This window comes from Spodoptera frugiperda, chromosome 12 (assembly GCF_023101765.2).
Source record: "Spodoptera frugiperda isolate SF20-4 chromosome 12, AGI-APGP_CSIRO_Sfru_2.0, whole genome shotgun sequence".
In the NCBI taxonomy this organism is placed as follows: domain Eukaryota; kingdom Metazoa; phylum Arthropoda; class Insecta; order Lepidoptera; family Noctuidae; genus Spodoptera; species Spodoptera frugiperda.
In genome coordinates this window covers 8979530-8999973 of record NC_064223.1, presented here as the reverse complement: position 1 = coordinate 8999973, position 20444 = coordinate 8979530, and the positions used below count along the sequence as shown (strand labels likewise).

The following is a 20444-nucleotide window of genomic DNA, read 5'->3' as shown; positions in this document are numbered from 1 at the left end:
TCAAGATAATAGTTTTCGACATGATTCGTCATGTTATATCAACCTTACATTATTTGCTAGATATTGAAAATAAATACCGAGCTAATCCTTGCATTACGGTGTATTATGTAACATTATGCAAACTGTAAATATATGCAAATCGTCCAGCATAATGGAAAAAGAAATATCTTTTGTGCACATTTTAACATGGACAAATGACTTTGGCGATAAAAATAAAGAAAATTGTAATGAGTTCCGTTAAATTTTATGATCAGCTAGTAAACACGTATAGCGCACTTGTTTTCAAATTGACAAGAGCGACGGAATACTAGACTAGATCACACGTTAATGTCACGTAAAATTATCTTAACGAACTAATAATTACTAAACCTCCTCATCTTTTCAAAATTTTTAGAAGACATTATACTGTCGGAACGTCGGCGGCGGGTGACATAATATTTGAAGGAGCTAAAATACAATATCCAGCGCTTGTTGCTGGGAATAAGATTTGCTGCGTGGGATTTTATTGAGCCACTTTCTGTGGGAACTCTTGAACAGTGGGCGTTCCGAAGCGTTCTCTAACTCTTCATACTGAAAGTGCTGAACCTAATATCGTATGAATAACATTCCTTATACGTTACCTATATCAGATTTCTTTTTTAATGGAACTCATGTAATTCTCTTTCATTTACAGAACTCCTTTATTTTAATTTTAGATTAACATCACTCCAAAGTTCTTAAAATCCGTACTGAATAATTTCTACGTTGTATTCATAGGCTGTCGGGAAGCAGTTGCTCCCTAGGGTTCACAAAAATATGAGAGCACACCTCACGGGAACGAAAGCTATTAAGCAATATAGAAATATCCTTTGCTATCTGCACATACCAAAATTGTCTTCGCTTTATTGGTTTCGGAGATTTTCATTCCCACCGTGTCCTTATTTCCACTCGTATTCATTTTGCTTGGTTCTCATGATTTTATATTTTCGTACGAGAAGCTACTCTGCTCATTTGACTTTATAAGTAAAATAGCTTCTTGATTTTGGTGGCTACATTTTCGTTTTGCATTGCTAGTGCTACGGTTGCTGTTTGATAAAAATGTTTTAACGAATATTTTTGGTGGACTACTTCAGAAACCTTACAATAAAATGCCAGCCATGCTATAAAAGATTTTCTTAGTTTATCGCGAAGAAAAATGTTAAGTAACTATTTTAGTACATGTAGTTTGAGTTGGAATGAAGCACAACATATGCCAGCATTTGTCTGACGGTTGTGAATATGTAGGAGCTTTTAATGTCCACGTGCAATGCCGTGCTCATTGGCATTGATCTTCATAGTAAATGATCAATTCTACGAAATTGTTTTCGACAAAATATATCCTCGCAACTCGCGAATGATGAACTTTTTGGCAAAACATCGTAACAATATGATGTGCTATCTACATAAATATTTGATGTCTTATACCTAGGCCCATTCCATCCAGTATTGTTATGTGGGTGCATGATATGATACATACCAAATACACGCCTACTCGTGTTATTTAATTGTTCAGATTAAGTAATTATTAAAGTGTTTTTTGCCAATAATCTCAGAAAAGTAAAATTGCCTATTTGAAAGAAATCTATTAGGCAAGCTAACTTGCAACATGAGATTGAATAAAAAGTCGTAACAATATATTTGATGTTAGTGGTATTCACATCAGTCGCTCGATTGTATCAGCTCATGTGCTTTGAACCCGCTCCTGTGTCCTCTGTCGAACAGGGTCATCAGACAAATGGCTGTAGGATTAGATCGTTCACATAAAGTTCTCAATGTACCTAACATTTTGTGGTTCCAACACAATGAGTATGACTGAAATTCATCTAGTCAATTGTCCCTGGTTACAGTTACGCCGCGAGTTTAGAAATACCATAAGTATACGAGGCTGATTGAGGCAAGAACATGTTGTTTCGTTTAGTATCAAAGTTGTTTTGAGTTAGACCAAACCGGAGTAACAACTAGTGCAGTGGTTAATTATTATTTATCATTCGAGTGTCAATTTAAATGTTTCTAGTTTTCTATATATGCTCACTTCCGAATGAACTGCGGAAAGAGACCTGACCCAGATGTGTGCGCAGTGCGGTCGCCGGGCACGGCGCGGTGACAATGTTGTCTTGTACAAGGACGGTCACATTGCACTGCTTGCCGAGATGTGTGGCGCTCGTGCTTTATTTCATTGCATATTAACACTTGTTCGCGGCTGCGCTGACTACACTGACGTACTCGTTACGTTTCATTTACACTCGTGTTACCGAATATTGGTTTCCTTTCTTTCACACTTTCACTTGCACCACGAATGGTACGACGCTACGTGCTTGGTGTTTACTCCTAGAATACGAATTTGGTGGGTAAGAGTGAAGAGATAAATAATTCATGCAATACGATAGTTTGGTATGATCTGAATCTTGTATCTATGGCGATACTGGCGATGTACACAGAGACATGGAACTATTTAATAACCGTGGATGCGCAGATCAATTCTCAACGATCCCAGTGGCCATCATCGTCGTCGGTCACGTTTTCATTATATCGTCGACCGTTTAGTGCACGGACTACAACATGCCATTTTTAGACTGGCTCAAGCGACAAGTAATGCAATTAATTTTAATGAGTCATGCACGACGGATAATCGTTTTATTTCAATACACATATGATAGCTTATCTGTTAATCGATATTTATACGAGCTTTCCGTTGCTTTCATTGAGTTTGAGTAAAACCGTCACTCGGTATTTGTATAACAGATATTAAAATCAATATTTCTATCAAATGAGCAATCATTTTAAGCGCACATGTGAATTGGTTTAGACCTTGGTCAGAAGATAATTAGATATAGTATGTCTAATCTGCTTAAATAATATGATAACAACAAAATGTTTTGGTTTCTAGACGATGCACGATTGTAGATATTATTTATGTGATAGCCTATATATGTTGTTGGTTTCAAATGAACAAATAACTATTGTTATTCTGTTGCTACCTTACAATAATTTCGGCCACCAATAATCCTTTTCGCATGTTTGTTTAACTATGGATCTTCTTTATACTTATAAAGGAGTTCTATGAAACGGTTTACGTGATGTTTATGCGGAGGATGTTGTGCACACGGAATATGAGTGTTTATGTGCGTATAATATAGGTGTTCGAGGATGGATGTCCATTTCCTCCCCATTGCGCCAATTGCGCTCGTTTGCGGATGGCACTCAACTAATTGTAAGCTCCGCAATTAACGAACGAGTCTGATGGGCGATTGCGCACCTCACGACACACCAATTGTACGTACTTCTCATATGAGTACTAAATTCAAGCTGAAATTATCTGTTTCATTAAATGTGTCGAAAAATAACTGTTGTATTTACAGACAAAAGAATATCGTGTGACTAATACTTTAAGTGAAAGTAGAAAATATCACATTTCATTTGTTAAGCTAATTTTGTATTTTGTGTCTCAGACGGCAGACAAAACGCGACTAATGATCCCCATCACACAAACAAAGTGAAAATAAACCCGGCCTTTAGAGCCTTGGCGTTGACAGGTCCGGTACGAACGGTGCCGGACTCGCGCCGTCTGTCCAGCTGGACCGCGTCATTCTTTGATGACGGTATGACGTTTTCTCGACCGGACAAATTGTTACTTACGGATACACTAATAACGTTATTAATAGAATACATTTGACAATACAAGCACAACAGAAACCATGAAATAACTTTCCTCATGCTGGTAAGGCTCAAACGTATGACTCACATATTGTTTTAATGGTTTCGTCTCGAATACATCATAGATAGTTATAATTCATTGTTCTGAAATCTCATGTTATCTGATGAAGTCATCGCGATCATTTCTAAGAGGGACATTTACGAATAGCGAGCTTATTAGCATAACTAATTCGTAGCGAATTGTTAAATGAACGATCGTCTTTGTTGTAATTTATTTGAATATAATGAGAAGACAGAAGTACATTAATTTAAATCATGTATTGAATTTCATTGTGTGCTCGCACCTAATAAGTAATGACAATATTAAATATAGTGCTCGCATATGAGCACCGATCTTTCAATAAGGTGTTGTTGCGTTTCTCGTACTTACATATACGCATACCGTCAGAAGGCCATTGCAGTCATTAGGGTCAACTAGCATCTAACATTTAACACCGTCCGCCAGTGTATAGAGTTACCTTCTACGTGGGAAACTAAATGGTACATACGTCAAACATATCTCTCTACGAAAACACCTCACCTTCTGAAAATAATGTAAGGCTTCTACGAAATTGTGGCTTCAATAATGTGAAATTGAAGCTGATTTATTTGATTAGCGATATATTTCCAACAATTCAAACTGCCGTCGCTTTTACGAAACTGACATCCTGACTTCGTGATTGAAATTGAGTTCTTGTTTATAATTTCTATGATTTCGAAAATAAAACCGTTTGTGCGTGGGTGCACATTGTTGTTCAAGATTTATTTCTACTTGCCCACCTTAAATTTGCATTATGTTTAATGAAGGCCATTATACCAGAAACAAAAAGTACAAAGCACTTGCATAACACCTCACCTTAGGTGTTCTTTCAAACACTTAAAATGAAGTAGTATGTTGTGTGAATAGCATGGTTAGATAGAACACAGTCCGCAGCTGTTGTTGCCAAAGTAACATAAACCTGTTTCGTTTTTGTCGTGCTCGAGTTGTGAGTATTGTAATGATATTTCATAATGAACGTAATTTAATATTGCGAATCTGCAACGCAAACACACTTTTAATGTTTTATAATTGTGTAGGTATAATTCGTTATACTCTGCTGGTTAAACATACCTACTCCACTTGTACGCGATTCTTGCTTCAGTGAATTTAGAACGAATTGTGTCATACGTGTTTAGGCGTTTCAAGATAATTTATCTAACGATTCAACAGAAGCACTGTTACAGATAACTTCACCTACTTAAAATTTGGGATCAAATTATCAAGAAATCACCTGTAGATGACACAGTGAGACGCGACTTTGATAACTTATCTTGTTTTTTAAGATAAAAATAAAGCCTAAAATGTATTTATGTTTAAGTAATTTATATGGTTTATAATAATATTATTGTATTAAAAACAGCATCGGCTCTTAAAAATAGGTGCCTAGTAAGTTAATAGCGATAAAATTTTAATTATTTGTAAATGTTAATATTGCATTGTAATGCTGGTGGTGCGTGTGAACTTGATAAACGTAAGAGATTCAAAAGTTGAGCAGTGAGTACTGAGACCACGTGTAATATCACGGTCGGGCTTGTGCAACGGCGCATGCCACGCCCACCGCTGACGTATTTATACAAGGAGTATATCTGTCGCCGTACTGTCTAAAACCAAATCGTGTGTAACCTGTACTATCGTTAGCCAGACCACTGCAAACTAGATGTACCCAATACCCACAGTCCATAACCGCCATAAAAATGTCCGAATAAGTTTAAAAACCAGTTTACCTTCATGGCAACTTTTTAAAACTTCTTTCACGTTCACTCTCAATTTCTTTTCCAACGAATCCCAGCACCTGGGAACTATTTAATATTAAAATGATTTTACAACGCATTCAGCACACTTTATTTAACACAGCTTGCCAAACAATCAATATATCTGCAAGATTAATAGTTAATGCTACAACCTTCTTGAGTACTTAATGTGTTTATTCAACAAAAATATATTAAATCCGTGACTTAAAATTTACATGCCAATAAAACTTTCACTGAACAATGACTAACACTTACTGAAAAATGTTACCGAGTACTAACTCGTCCGAGGCTTCTTGAACATTCGTTAAGTAAGACACCGATTGATGATTTTGTTATTGTCGTATATTTATGTATTTTGATCAATGTGTTGCAATAAGTGATGTGCGTTCGTTGACTGGTACGTGCGCAGGCGCGCGTATGTTCGTTCACATTTCAAAACCACAGCACCAGTACAACGACCTCGCCACGGAATAGGTTAGTAGACTACTCCTACTTCCTCGCTGGTCGCTACTAAACTTTTATGACAATAGATAATAACAACTATGTATTTAATGGCCGCCAGTTCAGTCTTAAGTGCCTTTTACTTACTTTATTAGGGAAAGTCGCTGACGCATTAAGGAAAAGTCCGAGTGCGTACAATGGTGACGTAATTTGAGTACATATTCACGAACGTAGCTATAAGAAAATGTAATTATAGATAAGTAAACGTTACTTAGGGCTATAAAAAGTTCAGTCATGGTATATTTTGCATTGATTGACGAAATACAAGGCGACAACGCGACGTCAGAAATAGAATCTTGTAGCACTCGTGGAGACATTGAGCGACGTGAACCACTAGTGTTTCTAATTCCAATGCGTAATACAAACTGGTTGTTATTGCATATTAATTGCATTTTGGCCTAATACATACAGTACGAACATAATCACCAGCTACTGGTACTCGTTATTAAAAATGCTAATTTGAAGGCAGTAAGATTAACATAGGAACATTATGTTTTATTTTGTTTGTGCATAGTAATTGGGCGGCTAGTTATACTGTATTAAAATTATAATTATTTCCGGATATAAGTAGCAACGTTCCGCCTTGACTCGAATTTACGTATTAAATTAACTGAGTGTGAATATTACACTTAGAGGGTTGAGAAATATGAAATAACAAACACAACGGAACTCTCTTTCTTTCTAAACAAATTAAAAGAAACAAAATACCTATACTACTTTTTCAATACCGTGTTTCTCTGAAAAAGCAACGATGACGTCATGGCAAGATGTCAAGTCTCTCGTAAAAATTAATAATGAAAATAAATGAGCTCGCTCGTGGACCGCATTGGTGAATGATTTGATCAGAAAAGCAGGAGCTTGTTTAACCATCCGTTAATTTTCAGATTGATAGGTCTATCGAGAGGGGCTGTAGCCACGAACTTGTACGTACCTACTCGTGTACACGTAGCTCGTAGTCGTTAACCGAATAATTATGTCTTTGTATAAAAATTAACCCACCCAGAGACAAGATTCTGTGACTCAGTTCATAAAAAGTGATCGTACCTAAACTTTTTTCCATTTCATAGATTAAACGGAATCATGGGATAATTTTAATTTAGTATGAAGCTGAAATAGCATGGTTCGTCCCTGACCAGTCGGAAACTTTCCATCGATGTCATGTGCGCCTTCTTTCCATTAATTTCTCATCTATATAGTGTTAGCTCGTAAGGAAATGCAATAACCGTTAAATAGTGTAAAATATTCACACTTAGCATAATAAAATAACAAGGATTTGTGTAATATAATCAACGCATTGCTACACACATTGAAGGCTTCTACATAAAAGGTTGTCATAGTATCCGATGATGTATATCTTGTTACAAACGCTGCTTACTGCCTGTACCTGGCACCCTGTGCGATCATAATACTGTTATGAAGCGACTAAAATATTCTACTACGCACTATTACATACAACACAAACAAATGTTACGTATATTTTTATAAACATTTGGCTCACTCACTTGTTTATATAAATATAAATAGTATGTAAGTAATTGTTAAATATAAAACCAAAATAACAGATTAATATTAATGTAAAAGAGTAGATTAAATTCGTAATTATCTTGTCGCAAACGGGGTCACTTAAGATTAATTGCAGCTTTGTATCACGAAAATTAATGACCCCTTGTATTAGAAAAGAATTTAATAAATTATTGCGTGCCAAGAACATTTTGAAAATAGTAGTGCGAAAAGTTGACGGGCAGACGCGGATGTTAGTAAATATGCGAGTTGCTTGGCGCCCACCCAGTGTCAAGGGCGGCGCTCACTCCCCGCATTCGTTTCGCTGTCACGGCCCGAGAAACAGCCAATGTAAGATGAACCACTACATTGTTCGATAGCCACAAACACAAGCAAGGGAAAACGAAACGTAGGAGCTCATTTCTAAGCGGCTGTAGTATAGAACCACCCTGGCGAAGTCCCGGGCGACGCCGACGGGCGGGGCCGCGCTCTGCTTGCATTGCGTTTATGTAAGCTTCAACTTAGATGTCTTCTTTAAATTAACACTAATTATTGTTTATGTAATTAGCTTCTAAGAGCGGATTAACCTTCGTGTTATTTAAGTCAGAGTAGAGATCAATAGCATTTCCATTATACAAACTTTTGACAAAACTTACAGATAGTGTTACAAAATTGATTAAATACGTTTACATTATTAAATTGATACATAAATAAAGTGTATTAAAGTATCTGCTAAGTGCACTGATGTACACTACCGTTCAAAAGTTTGGAATCACCCCAATTTTCGTCGACAGAAAAACTATACCGCAATAAATCCATCAAAAAGCATATTGTTATTATAGATTAGTATTTCTACGACCGTAATAACAACAATATTTAACAAAAACACTAATTTCTTATCAACTATCCATTGTTTTCAAAAAAGACCAACACACGTATTTCATGAACATTCAAGTTGCGGCACCGCCCTTTGAAAATTTGTTAGAATAGGCGGTTTTAAGCATTGTTATAGTAATAAGTAATGTATAATCTTTGAAATATGGGTGTATTATTTCTAAAATTATCAGTTTATAGTTCAGTGTGAGATGTGAGAGTGTGTGACGTTCATGTGATAGTTACAAACGTTTGCAAGCTCATAAAATGGCAAAAAGGAAACAAATTTCGCTTGAACAGCGGAGTGCTAACTCTACTTTGAGCAAAGAAGGCTATTCTTTGCGCCAAATCGCAGAAAAGGTCGGTGTTTCGTACATTATACTTTTCTACGAAAAAGAGCTACTGGAGGAAATCAAGGCTGGAAGAGACCTGGACGTCCCAAATCTACAACTAAGCGGGAAGAAAACTTCGTTGTGACATTATCAAACCGAAATCGACGTTTAACTGCACCTCAAATTGCCGCTACTTTAAATGAACCAGAGAAAAGTCAGTTTCAATAACAACTGTAAAAAGACGTTTGCTATCTGCTGGTCTAAGAGGATGTGTACCAGCGAAAAAACTCAGATTGACTAATGTTCATAAAAGAGGAAGACTGGAATGGGCTAAAAAACATAAAAACTGGACAGAAGAAGACTGAAAAAAAATCTTTGGAAGGATGAGTGTAAAGGACATCGGGCGTTTTTTACCCGATTTTTTAAAAGTCGCGAACATAAACCAAAATATTTTTAAATGATAGTGTTTGCAATCATATTTAATATTGTGTAGTTATTTTGATTCACAATAATGGGAAAATGGAAATAATTAGTAAAATGAAAATGATATTTTAAGTTGACTATTTTTCCTAAATACTAAACGACCGCTCAGTAAGTTAAAATATCACTCCGTGGTATTTTTATAAACCCAATCAGACTAAATCCGTCAAGTTGATGTGCATGTTTCGTTCTCACTCTCGCCCATAGTCTTAAAACTGGTATTATGTTGCGCTCGCGCAGGTAGCTAGCTTATCTTACTACATCGCAGTCCTTCGTCATCATCATCGCAGTCCTTCGCCAAAAGTTAAGAGAAAAATATGTTGTTTTAATTATTTTTGATTCCCTTTTTCCTCTTCAATTATTGCCCAAAAACATTTATAAATATTTTTTAAATGTCCAATTTCTCCTTATTGCCACGACCCACAGATATGGGAACTATACCATTGTGAACTAGATTTAATTGCCTATCCACCGTACCTAATTTTATTTTTGTTCGCCGTAGGTTAGTGTCCCATACAAAAATGCCCGATGTTCTTTCTAATTTTTGGATATAATAGACGAGTTTTTGTGCGCCGATCAAAGGAGGAGCGGGCTTTAGAAACGTGTACTGTGCAGTCTGATAAGCACAGCGGTGGTAATGTGATGGTTTGGGGATGCTTTGGCAATAATAAACCCGGCCATCTGATCAAAATCACCGGGAAACTGAATCAAGAAGGCTATCTGAAAATACTTGAAGACAATGCCATTCCCTCTGGAATTAATGTAATCGGTCGTAATTTTGTTTTTCAACAAGATAATGAACCAAAGGATTCATCCAAATGAATCAAAGCAAAAACGATGTGAAAAAGTTTTGAAAATTATGAAGTGGCCGTCACAATCGCCAGATTTGTCTCTGATTGAATTAGTATGGGATGAACTTGATAGAAAAGTGAAGAACCGGTGTCCATCGAGCTCAGCACAGTTGTGGGAATATTTACAGAGCGAATGGAAGTCACTGGACTCCGAATACTTCAGTAAATTAATCAAAAGAATGAGTAAAATTTGTGAACAAGTAATAAAGAATAAGGGTGGCCATTTTGACGAAGCTAAAATTTAACGAAGAGTGTTAACTTTTGGTCTTAATTGTGCTAAGTATATTTAACTGAATGCTAATCTATGATTTGATTAAGATTTAAGTGTAATAAAGTACACTTTACACATATTATAGTCGTTTTAATTAAAATTACCCTAGTGATTCCAAACTTTTGGACGGTAGTGTACAACAATTAACAGATACAACATAGATTAAATCTAAGTAGTTTAGATTCATGCAATGTAATTCTAAGACTAAAATTATAAATTGTTAGAGTTAGATTTATTTGCCTCCTGTCTCATTATCGTAATTAAACTATGCCGAACAGAGTTCATAATAAAATTGATTCTCTATTGTAAATTGTAATGTAACATCTGTATTTACAATTGTGGAAAAACAAAAAATATGTTGAATAGTATTTTATACATTTGTAGGATCAAAATTAATTTCATAAAAAGTCTCTTCAAACTTTAGGTCTGTAATTTATTAATTAACCACAAGCCATGATTCCAAGTATTTTCGTGGTCGATATTATGTTTTGCAGGTTTTATTTTCGAATTCGTTTTGTACAAACGAAATAAAAATTGTATGTTTTCCTGTAAAAGTACCTTATATTAATTTATTTTTGGGGCAGCCCAATCTGTCATAAAGTTTAAATTATACTGAAATTCTAATGTCGAGCGCTTCGAATTCGTTATCTAATAAATATGTATGACAATGTAGGAACGTCTAATGTATTTACCGTTTACCTATAGTCAGTGAGTATCGATCATACGAAAGGTGACGTTAATTTGATCAGTGCGGTCCCCACTAACCCTATTTCTGCCGTTGAGGACTCCAATTAATTTATATCAAGCCTTTGACTGTAATTGCGGAGAAACAAATTAAATTTTGTAGGGTATCGAAACCTCCTACTAAGGAGCAATATTTTATGAGTTCGTAAACTTCCGGGTTCTCTTTTTGGTAAGAGATGTAAGATTACCAATAATTTACTCTTATTTGACTTTTTAATTGTTACTACTGTGTGCGGAATTCATTGCTCAAGAATAAGTAAGTATCGGTGCCGTTGAGAGATGTTGTCATCTGACGATATATCTTCAAAGTTATGAGGTCAAGTGATTTCCAGTCGTAATTAAAGTCACAATTATTTAAAAAACTGTTCGCACCAATATTCATATCGTCACATACATTATTCACAACGTGTCATTATTTACACATTGCATGATTCGCAAAACGACCCATCGCATGGATCGATGTGGCATTTTTATGGTTTACTTTTTATTTGCTGCTGTATAAAATTTTTACGTAAATATTTTTGTTTGCCAACCGCACCGTTAATTTTAAAGTTTCCACTCTGATGTGCATTTATATTTAGAACGATAAAAATCACACTGTACTTCAACATTTCGAAATTTTCTTTTGATGAATCAGAGTGAAAATTTATATTTTTTTTATTGTCTAGACAACTCTATTTCTGATTAAAAAATTCTTTTGTACAGACAATATTATATTTAAATAAGATCAGATCGTTGAGAACTGAAAAAGAGTTGTCTAGATGGTTTTAATTTTGCATGCGTATGCCTGTGTCTAGCGTGGTCTCTGTTGCATGCAGGTCTAGGCGAGCTTCGCAGCAGCTGTCCAGGAGCGCAGAAAGCATCGACCAGTCTTTCAAGAGGTATTCACGTTTTTGCACATTAGCCCGCACTTATCAATTGGCAGGTTCATAAAATAAATCACGTGGAATAACGCTTAGTTACAGTCTTATCATTACCATCTGTAAATGTTTTATCAATAATTTGATTATAGCAAACACGACTACGATGCTATCTTATGAACTTGCCGATGGATTCGGGCACCACCTTAATGTTTACTGTTATGTTGCTCGTCGGTTTTGTTTTTTCTGTGTCACATTATAATGCACAAATACATTCAGGTAACTATTAGCAAAAGCTTAACATAAAAATAATCAAAAGCTTCAGTTAGCCCATTATAATCTTAGTAATTCTTATTATCATGGAAATACAAAGTTCCTATCACTGAAATAAATAATATACTCAAATAAACTACAGTTATGTAAAGGTGAATCATTTGTTTATATCAAATAGTGCATTTATTCAAGTTCTGACCAAAAAAAAGAGTATTAACAAAAAGTTGTCTGTGGACACAAAATATTTGACGAGTTTTACGTCACAAAGCGGTCCTATCCGGCGTAATAAACATTGACCCATTTATGTAATCCGGTGTAATCCCATCGATATTCATTGAAGCAGTGCAGTACAAACACTATCTCGTTATTATTTATGACTCACACCATATGCTGAATTAATATCAAGTAATTGGCCTTCATTGGAGATACGAGATTGACCTTAAATAATTAATTCAGAAATGCGAAGTGGCAGCCAGTGCCAAAGAAATTCATTTATTTGTCCGCCTCAGGCTGTATAAAGCAATATTAGCTACACTTCCTTTAAATGTACTTATAGGTAATATATGTAATGTCATTTGTCAAAATTAATAGTAGATACTGAAAGAGTGTAATACATATGTGACGCTTGTCTTCCTCGATATTATATCTATATGAAGAAATTGTATCGCTATTTATTTCTTAGAAAATTATCGTGTGTTTACTTATACAGAAAATAATATTTACAGATATGTATAATTTCCTGTGTAATTTAATTATTGCCATCCAATTCAGTCTATTCACGTTGTTAACACCTGAACATATAGATATAAAATAATAATTGTAACGTCACGAATACCGCAATATGTTGTTTTGCATATAGATTATTATAGGTATAATATGCATTTGGCCAACCCCTCATCGGTAGCGTATTTAGGTGAGTCGGCCTCAGGCCTCAACTCATTCTATTTGTATCAGTCTTACGACAGTTATTTGGGACGACAGCTTTTGGGAGTGTGGACAATTACACGTACGTTGACCCGGTGTGTTTACGAACACTAGCCGCTCCGGTAGCATACGGAGCTTGGGAACCACACTGACTTTCACAATTAAATATCTGGACTTATATCATTCATTTCTGCATCCTCCAAATGTTCAGGCAAGATATAAAAAGAAACTCAGATTCCTTAGGTACGGATCAAAGGCTTCTTTACTGATGTTCCTTTCTTGTGTTACAGGTCGAAAAGCCGTTCGGTTGACCATGGGTTCTCGCCGCCCTTCGACTTGGAGGCGCTACGCTCGAAGGTCGAAGGCAGATTTGACGCCGTGCACAAAGGTGAATAAAACTTTAATTTTGCTTTCTCTTCATCATGTCAGAAATATTCGAATATGTCCTCATATACTGAAATAATTTCGGTATGAGTCAAACAACACATTCCCGAAAGATGTTATTACGCTGTAAACATCATAAGATTAATTACATTTATTAATCAAATCTACACTTATTTCTGTACAAATGAAATCATGAATAAATATATTCTGCGTAATTTGTAACCGTTCAAATTAATTAAATCACTTTTCCTTAACACGCTAATGGCAGGGACTATAATAATACTAGTTATACTGTCTGATTACCCGTTAATTAAATAATAATTATCAATTCAAGTTCACGTATTCCCACGATTTGTAATACAAGTAGAAACAAACATTTAAAACGTTTGTCCAGTCATGTGACGGCTTGGGACGGTTTTATGAGCCATTCGTTGCGCAACCCTAACTTAACAACTTTAATTGTCGTGTTGTGACGAAATTAAAACCATGTTCTAACTTAAAGCCCTTTCATTAAGGCACATTACTAAGCTGACGATTATGACGGTCGGTTCATGGACCCACTATCAAAATAATTTGTGATACATAAGTATATTGTTAATAACAAAATATTGTAATTCTACATATTTTTTAAAACTTATGAGTGTTTTTCTTTGTGTTGAAATGTTAATGGTTTGAGTTCAAAATTATCTTGAATCAAATACATAAACGTTGCTACTATCAGATTCTTTGATGTGCCTTTTCGGTCATATATTATATTTATATTCATATATTATATTCGGCCTATATTTAACTAACAAAAATAAACTTACTTTGGGGTCAGTATAAGAAGTAAACGAATTCATTTATATCTTGTACCTATGTACTCATTTCGCAAAGTATAGCGCTGCGAAAAAAAAGTAAACGAGTAATAACAGATACTTATTCATATTTTAATGCGAGGCCCATTGACATTAACGACAGTAAGGAATGCTAAATATTCGTAAGCAAGCAACTTGCCTCAGTTATCGCTCTGGTTAATCGACCTACGGACCAAAGTTGTACGAAGCTGAGGCTGTGACCTCCGAGGATTTAATTCACGTTCTATAAACACCCGGAGTCACAAACGTCATAGCAAGGCGATTAAAATGGTTGCAGGACAACATAGCAAAATCTATAAATAGGTCCTTTTATAAGCAATAAATAAATAAATGTTACGATGACTTAATTCTGACTTGCATCAAAATAGAGACAGAGTCAGGTGTATAGTATTTTTTGCAATATTAACTAGTAAGACGGGTTTATCTGCATACGTGTAGGTACACAAGTACTAAGAGTTAAATTAGTAAAATCAGTGTTGGAGAAAGATTCCCACTTCGTCACGTCCGTCAACCTGCTTGTCACGAATAATTCCTTGGCATCGAGATTATATTTCCAAAATAAACAGCTCGACTATAAACCAACATCCGGCTTTTAAAACATATAATTAATCCAGTAAATTCTCCTAAAACACTGCACTCTGTTTATGTTTCTATTGCTACGTTTTTATTCTATCATCATGTTGATTTATGATTTCGTAACTAGAGATAAATCTTTATGTGTAATCATTTTATATGCCAACGGCTATAATATTTAACATTTGGTTTGAACTAAATAAGCTTATTAAAATTCTGATGAATGCCCGTGGATTTTAGCATAGCGTATCGATTTTTGACAGTTGATTTATGATAATCTACGGTTTAATTATCATGGTGTATCTTATTTGGTTTATAAATACACGTTCGCATTCATGTCGATGATTGATTAAAGGGTTGCCATACGCTGACAAGAGATTTGTTATTTGTTTGCACTGCAAATATTTTTTTCATTATATTTTTCAGCCCAATTTTTTATTTGATAACCTTTGATTTATGAATCTATCACATTTAGAAATACTTATTTATTTTATAAATTGATCAATGGATTCTCACTATGAGGAACGCAAACGTAGTGATAATCGGCCGGTTGAATATTTTTCGCAATGGCAAAACCTTATTGTTATCGGAACGTTTACGATTACACCATAAATCATTTTGCATGAATTACGGTTGACTACAACGCCGATCATTGCACGCGAGCAATTTGCGTTTTGTGAAGTCGCTTTTATTATTTTGTAAGGCGTTTTTACGACGCGGTCAGATGTTCGCTATATGTATACAGTTGCCATAATATGCGTATAGATAAATATTTATTATTTGTTTTGATTTGTTCTAGATGAAGACGAGCACGCCAAGAGACTGCCACCACCACCACCGATCAAAACGATGACTTACACGGTAATTTATTCATTTCATACAAAATTGACTTTATAGGATTCAGTACCAATTAAAATTTACGTGTAATTGTATTGTATAATATAATGTAATTAATTTAAATGTAATCCCAAATACTTCATCAAGTATTTAATTAATTTAAAGGTAATCCCAAGTCCAGTTAAATGGAAGTTATTTAATATTCATTAAAGTGATCCGTATGACAGATAATAATTAAAAATATGTGCGTGAATGCATTCTATGTTGTACCCGGGTATCTTTAATATGCAATGTATTTATGTACACTTATAATCTATACATATAATAAAATCGTAGAAAAGTGCTGTCTGTACATTGAAAATAAAAATAAAAAAAATAGCAGGGGTTATTGTTATGTCGATGTCGAACCCAAAAATGTAATTAACTTTTTTTTTGTCTGTTTGTCTGTTTGTCTGTTCGTCTGTGCGCGCTAATCTCAGAAACGGCTGATCCGAGTTGGATGCGGTTTTCACGAATATATTGTGGGATGCTTAAATTTACATTTAGTGTTTGTTTCATGTCAATCGGTTCATAAATAAAAAAGTTATGTCAAATTAAAGAATCACGTCGAACATTCTATGCTTATACCATTAATCTCCGCAACTATTTGACGGATTTGGTACAGATATAGTTTAGAACCTTAGAAAGGACATAGATATATTTTTATTTCAAAAATAAAAAAATAAAAATAATAAATAAATTATTTATAAATAATTCTATGTCGATCGTTACACGACTTCGGTTCATGTTATTGTTTTAATTTATCGAAAAAAAGTAAATAAATAGTAAAAAGGTATGAAAAAAATAATATCAATATAATAAAACATTTAGTACAAAGAAAATGCTCTAACGGAGTATAGATAATTCTATGTCGATCGTTACACGACTTCGGTTCATGTTATTGTTTTAATTCATCGAAAAAAGTAAATAAATAGTAAAAAGGTATGAAAAAAATAATATCAATATAATTAAACTTTTAGTACAAAGAAAATGCCCGAACGGAATATAAATAAATAATCCAAGTTGTCTTTATCCTCGATAGATGGCGTTGGGATCGAAATAGATCGCGCTATGGTTTCGTTACATTCATTTGGTTGGGTATCGGCCGAGCGCTTCGGTACTATCGTAGAAAAAGTGTATATCAGTCGTATGATTATTTGTCTGTAGTGGTCCTGCTGTTTTGTATATTCTAAATTGGTTTCGTTGTATTTGTCAATTAATAAGTTTATTTGTTGGGTTTTCCTGGTTTTTTGGTTAAACTAACGTAAGTTTAGTTTGATATCGATTATTAGTAGTTACTGTAGTTAGTTTTTTTAATAAAATTGTAAGTCTAATTTTTTTTTTAATTAGATTAGATTTAAGTCGTTTCTTTTAAATTATTTAGTTTAAGCTTGGTTATTATAGCATAGAGGATAGGTTGTAATATAGTTTCTTTTTTAATTGTTATAAATTCGTAATTCGTAGCTTTCTTTAGTTTTAAGTTAGTTTAAGTCCGTTTTTAAACTATTTTTTCAATGCCCTAAGTGAGTATACATATATTAAATTCAAACGCAGAGCTCATTATGTTGATTTTTGAAGAGTTCCCTGGAATATCTTCCACATCTCATTTTTGAAGAGATCCCGCGAGATCGGGAACTATGTGGTTAAAACCAAAAATTTGCCGGAAGTCACTATTCCACGCGAACGAAGTCGCGGGCAAAAGCTAGTGATAAATATTCTTGATAAATGAATCCTACATAGATATTTATTTTTATGCCAAGGAGTTGTTATGAAGCACATATACTTGTAAACATCTTTACGATACCACTACTAAAGTAAAATGAGTGGTCTTGCGGTCATAAAGTACCATTACATACATACAATAGATTATTGTACGCAATATTTTATATAATAATTACGTATATTTTGTTTGATATGCAGGTACGCGACCGTGACACCCTGACATCGCTAGCGGCGAGGTTCGACACCACCCCCTCGGAGCTGACCAAGCTGAACAGGCTCGCAACGCAGTTCATCTTCCCGGGACAGACCCTTCTCGTGCCCGACAAACGGAAAGGTGAGATAATTACGGCTTCGTCGGCCAAATATTGTAATAGAGACAATATACTTCCTCTAACTAGTACAGTTAAAGTTAAGAAAAATCTATATCATAAATGACCACACTCTACAAATTAGCATAAAAATCAATCTTAACCAACAATCTCTCTATTTAATTCCATTGTGATAAACAAATTCTAGGATTTAAAATACCTATTACTTAATTCTATAAATATAATTGTACGTAAAATCTTATTTTAGTAAAAACAAAATCTGTTAATATATTAAAACATGCCCTGTAAAGTAGCTGCTTCGAGGTACTAAAATAAAAGGGAGCTTCACTTATTTATAAGTAGACATAAATAAAGGCCTTACTTGTGTTAACTTTAGCGAACTTTCCATTTGAAAGAGTTTGCAAAGTTCTATTATTAAACTTTTCTAAAGATATCGGTAGGTAGGTATGTTAGTAAAAGTGGGGTTTTGTTCGCAAACCCATTCACATGATTCACGAACCCTTAATAAAGTTGTAAATTGTATAAATGGCGCTGACGTGTCTCTTATGTAATAATTGTAAATAGAACCTTCTAAACAAGACTAACGCAGTATAAAGTAATTGAAACTAGATAGTTCATGCTTAGTTGCAATTACACGTGCTGTTGTTATCATATTTACGATTGTGAGTAATATTTGTTTTTATGATTTCATCAAGTGAATCAAATGTTAATTACAAACAATAATCGTATTGTTTGTGGTTCTGAAGTCAGTCTGTAACAAATTAAAGAAAACCTACTCCCACAGCATAAACTACAATAATTTGAATCGATTTACGATCAAAATAATGGAACACGTAGGTACACACTTATTTAATGAATAAAATTACAGTCTACATGTGAGGTAGAATTAATGTAATGAAAGCACAGAATTAAAAGAATTTCTCAGCGAGCAGGGTGAGGTCAACGCGAAGGTTACCTTTGTTTACATTGACTACGTTTAATTTTTATTGTCGACGAACATACTACTAGGATAAATAATGTGTGTACGAATGAATTTTTGGATTAAAAATGCAATACCGACGCATTGCAGCGCTCACAACTGAATCGTTACTTACCATTCGTACTTGGAAACCAAAATATTTGATGTTTAGCCAACAAGAAACGTACAAACTATTTTTGTTGGAATTCAAAATTAACAAGCAATAAAAAGTTCCGAGATTTATTTTTCAGTTTCTTTTTATGTTTTGTATATTTACCAACGCTGCAAAAGGTTACTTTGACTTCTGCGAATTGTAGTTGTAAAACAAAATTCAAATTTTTTTTCAAGGAAATGAAAATGTGGAGGTGACGCTATTTGTCTTAAACTGTTGGTTATTATACCTACTGTAATTTATACAATCTTATTTAGATGATTCGCAGAAAGATAAACGTTGGTCAGTTGACTTCTCTGAAAATGTGAATGCTTTTACAAGGTTTTTCGGCGGATAATATTAACCTCTGTTCATGTCTTAGAAAGATAATAACAATGTTTCTTTATTCTCCACATTTTCGACTATAATGTTTATGTTTATACACTTCATAACTTTTTTTATTCAGGGGAAAATCATTCTATAACTTCTCCCGCCTTGGGCGAGGCGAGAGGGAGTGTCAGTTGTTACTGACTAAAAACCACCCCGTTCCTTCTCTTGCTTTTCTAGCCGCAGCTCCGGAAGCGATAAAAACTTTGGATTTTATGTTTCAACGACGCTGACTTTCAATAGAGATCATAATAACAAAATACCATAATCGACACAAAAATGTACAATGAATTCTTCCGTAAACAAAAGTTTCCTACATCCATAGATTAGATACACGTGAATACTACTTACCCACACGCAATGAAAGTTGCCATTGACCAACTACACAGTGCTCTCCAAATGATGCAGTTCTAATCTGATCAATGCAAATACCAACGAATCGTTTCATAGTGGCGAAATACTTGTTCTATTACATAATACGACCTTCGACTAAAGTTATGTGGCAACTAAACGATCAGAAAGTACCTTATTATTACTATTCAGTCATGAACCTCTATTCATGTTAAGTACAATTTTATAGACACTAAATTAGGAACATATTTCTTTAGTTCACTGGTAATGTGTCTTTGACTATAAATATATACCTCTTTGCAACGATGGTTTCCGAATTGTTCTGTGATTCAGTGCAAATTAATTTCAATTGTAAGTACAGCTAACAGCTTGTTTATTGATTCAATTGAATTTATTGTATCAACATTTAGTCGTGAGGTTTTCTACTTTTGTAATATAGATCAATTAGTATCGGGCATAAACTTTGTGTTGGCATTTATGATCACCAAATGTACATAATACTCAAAAACATTTTTATCAACTGCATATTACTATTGTGTTTATATTAAATACTTGTGGTAAATATAGTGCAAACCTATCTTCAGATTCCAATGTTTTTAACCCATGTTAAAGAAATATCAAACAGGTTAAACAGTAGCTTATCTCAGTACCTAAGTACAAGAACGCATTTATTTTCAATAATCTCTTGACGTCGTCTGTAATTCAAATTTTCCACGCTCGTCACATTTTCTATTGTTAGTCAGCA

General features: G+C 34.3%; 1 protein-coding gene across 22 annotated transcripts in view; it reads left to right on the top strand.

Moving 5' to 3' along the window:
- LOC118262656 (TLD domain-containing protein 2) overlaps positions 1–20444 on the top strand; it is an 82266-nt gene that overhangs the window by 34459 nt on the left and 27363 nt on the right. For 16 of the 22 annotated variants that reach the window (XM_050697488.1, XM_050697489.1, XM_050697490.1 and 13 more), the window contains 4 exons: positions 11873–11935; positions 13402–13499; positions 15725–15786; positions 17722–17857. In XM_050697488.1, coding sequence (XP_050553445.1) covers positions 11873–11935; positions 13402–13499; positions 15725–15786; positions 17722–17857 — 359 coding nt within the window. The remainder of the gene's footprint in view (positions 1–11872; positions 11936–13401; positions 13500–15724; positions 15787–17721; positions 17858–20444) is intronic. The other 6 variants (XM_050697496.1, XM_050697494.1, XM_050697498.1 and 3 more) reach the window with 1 other exon arrangement.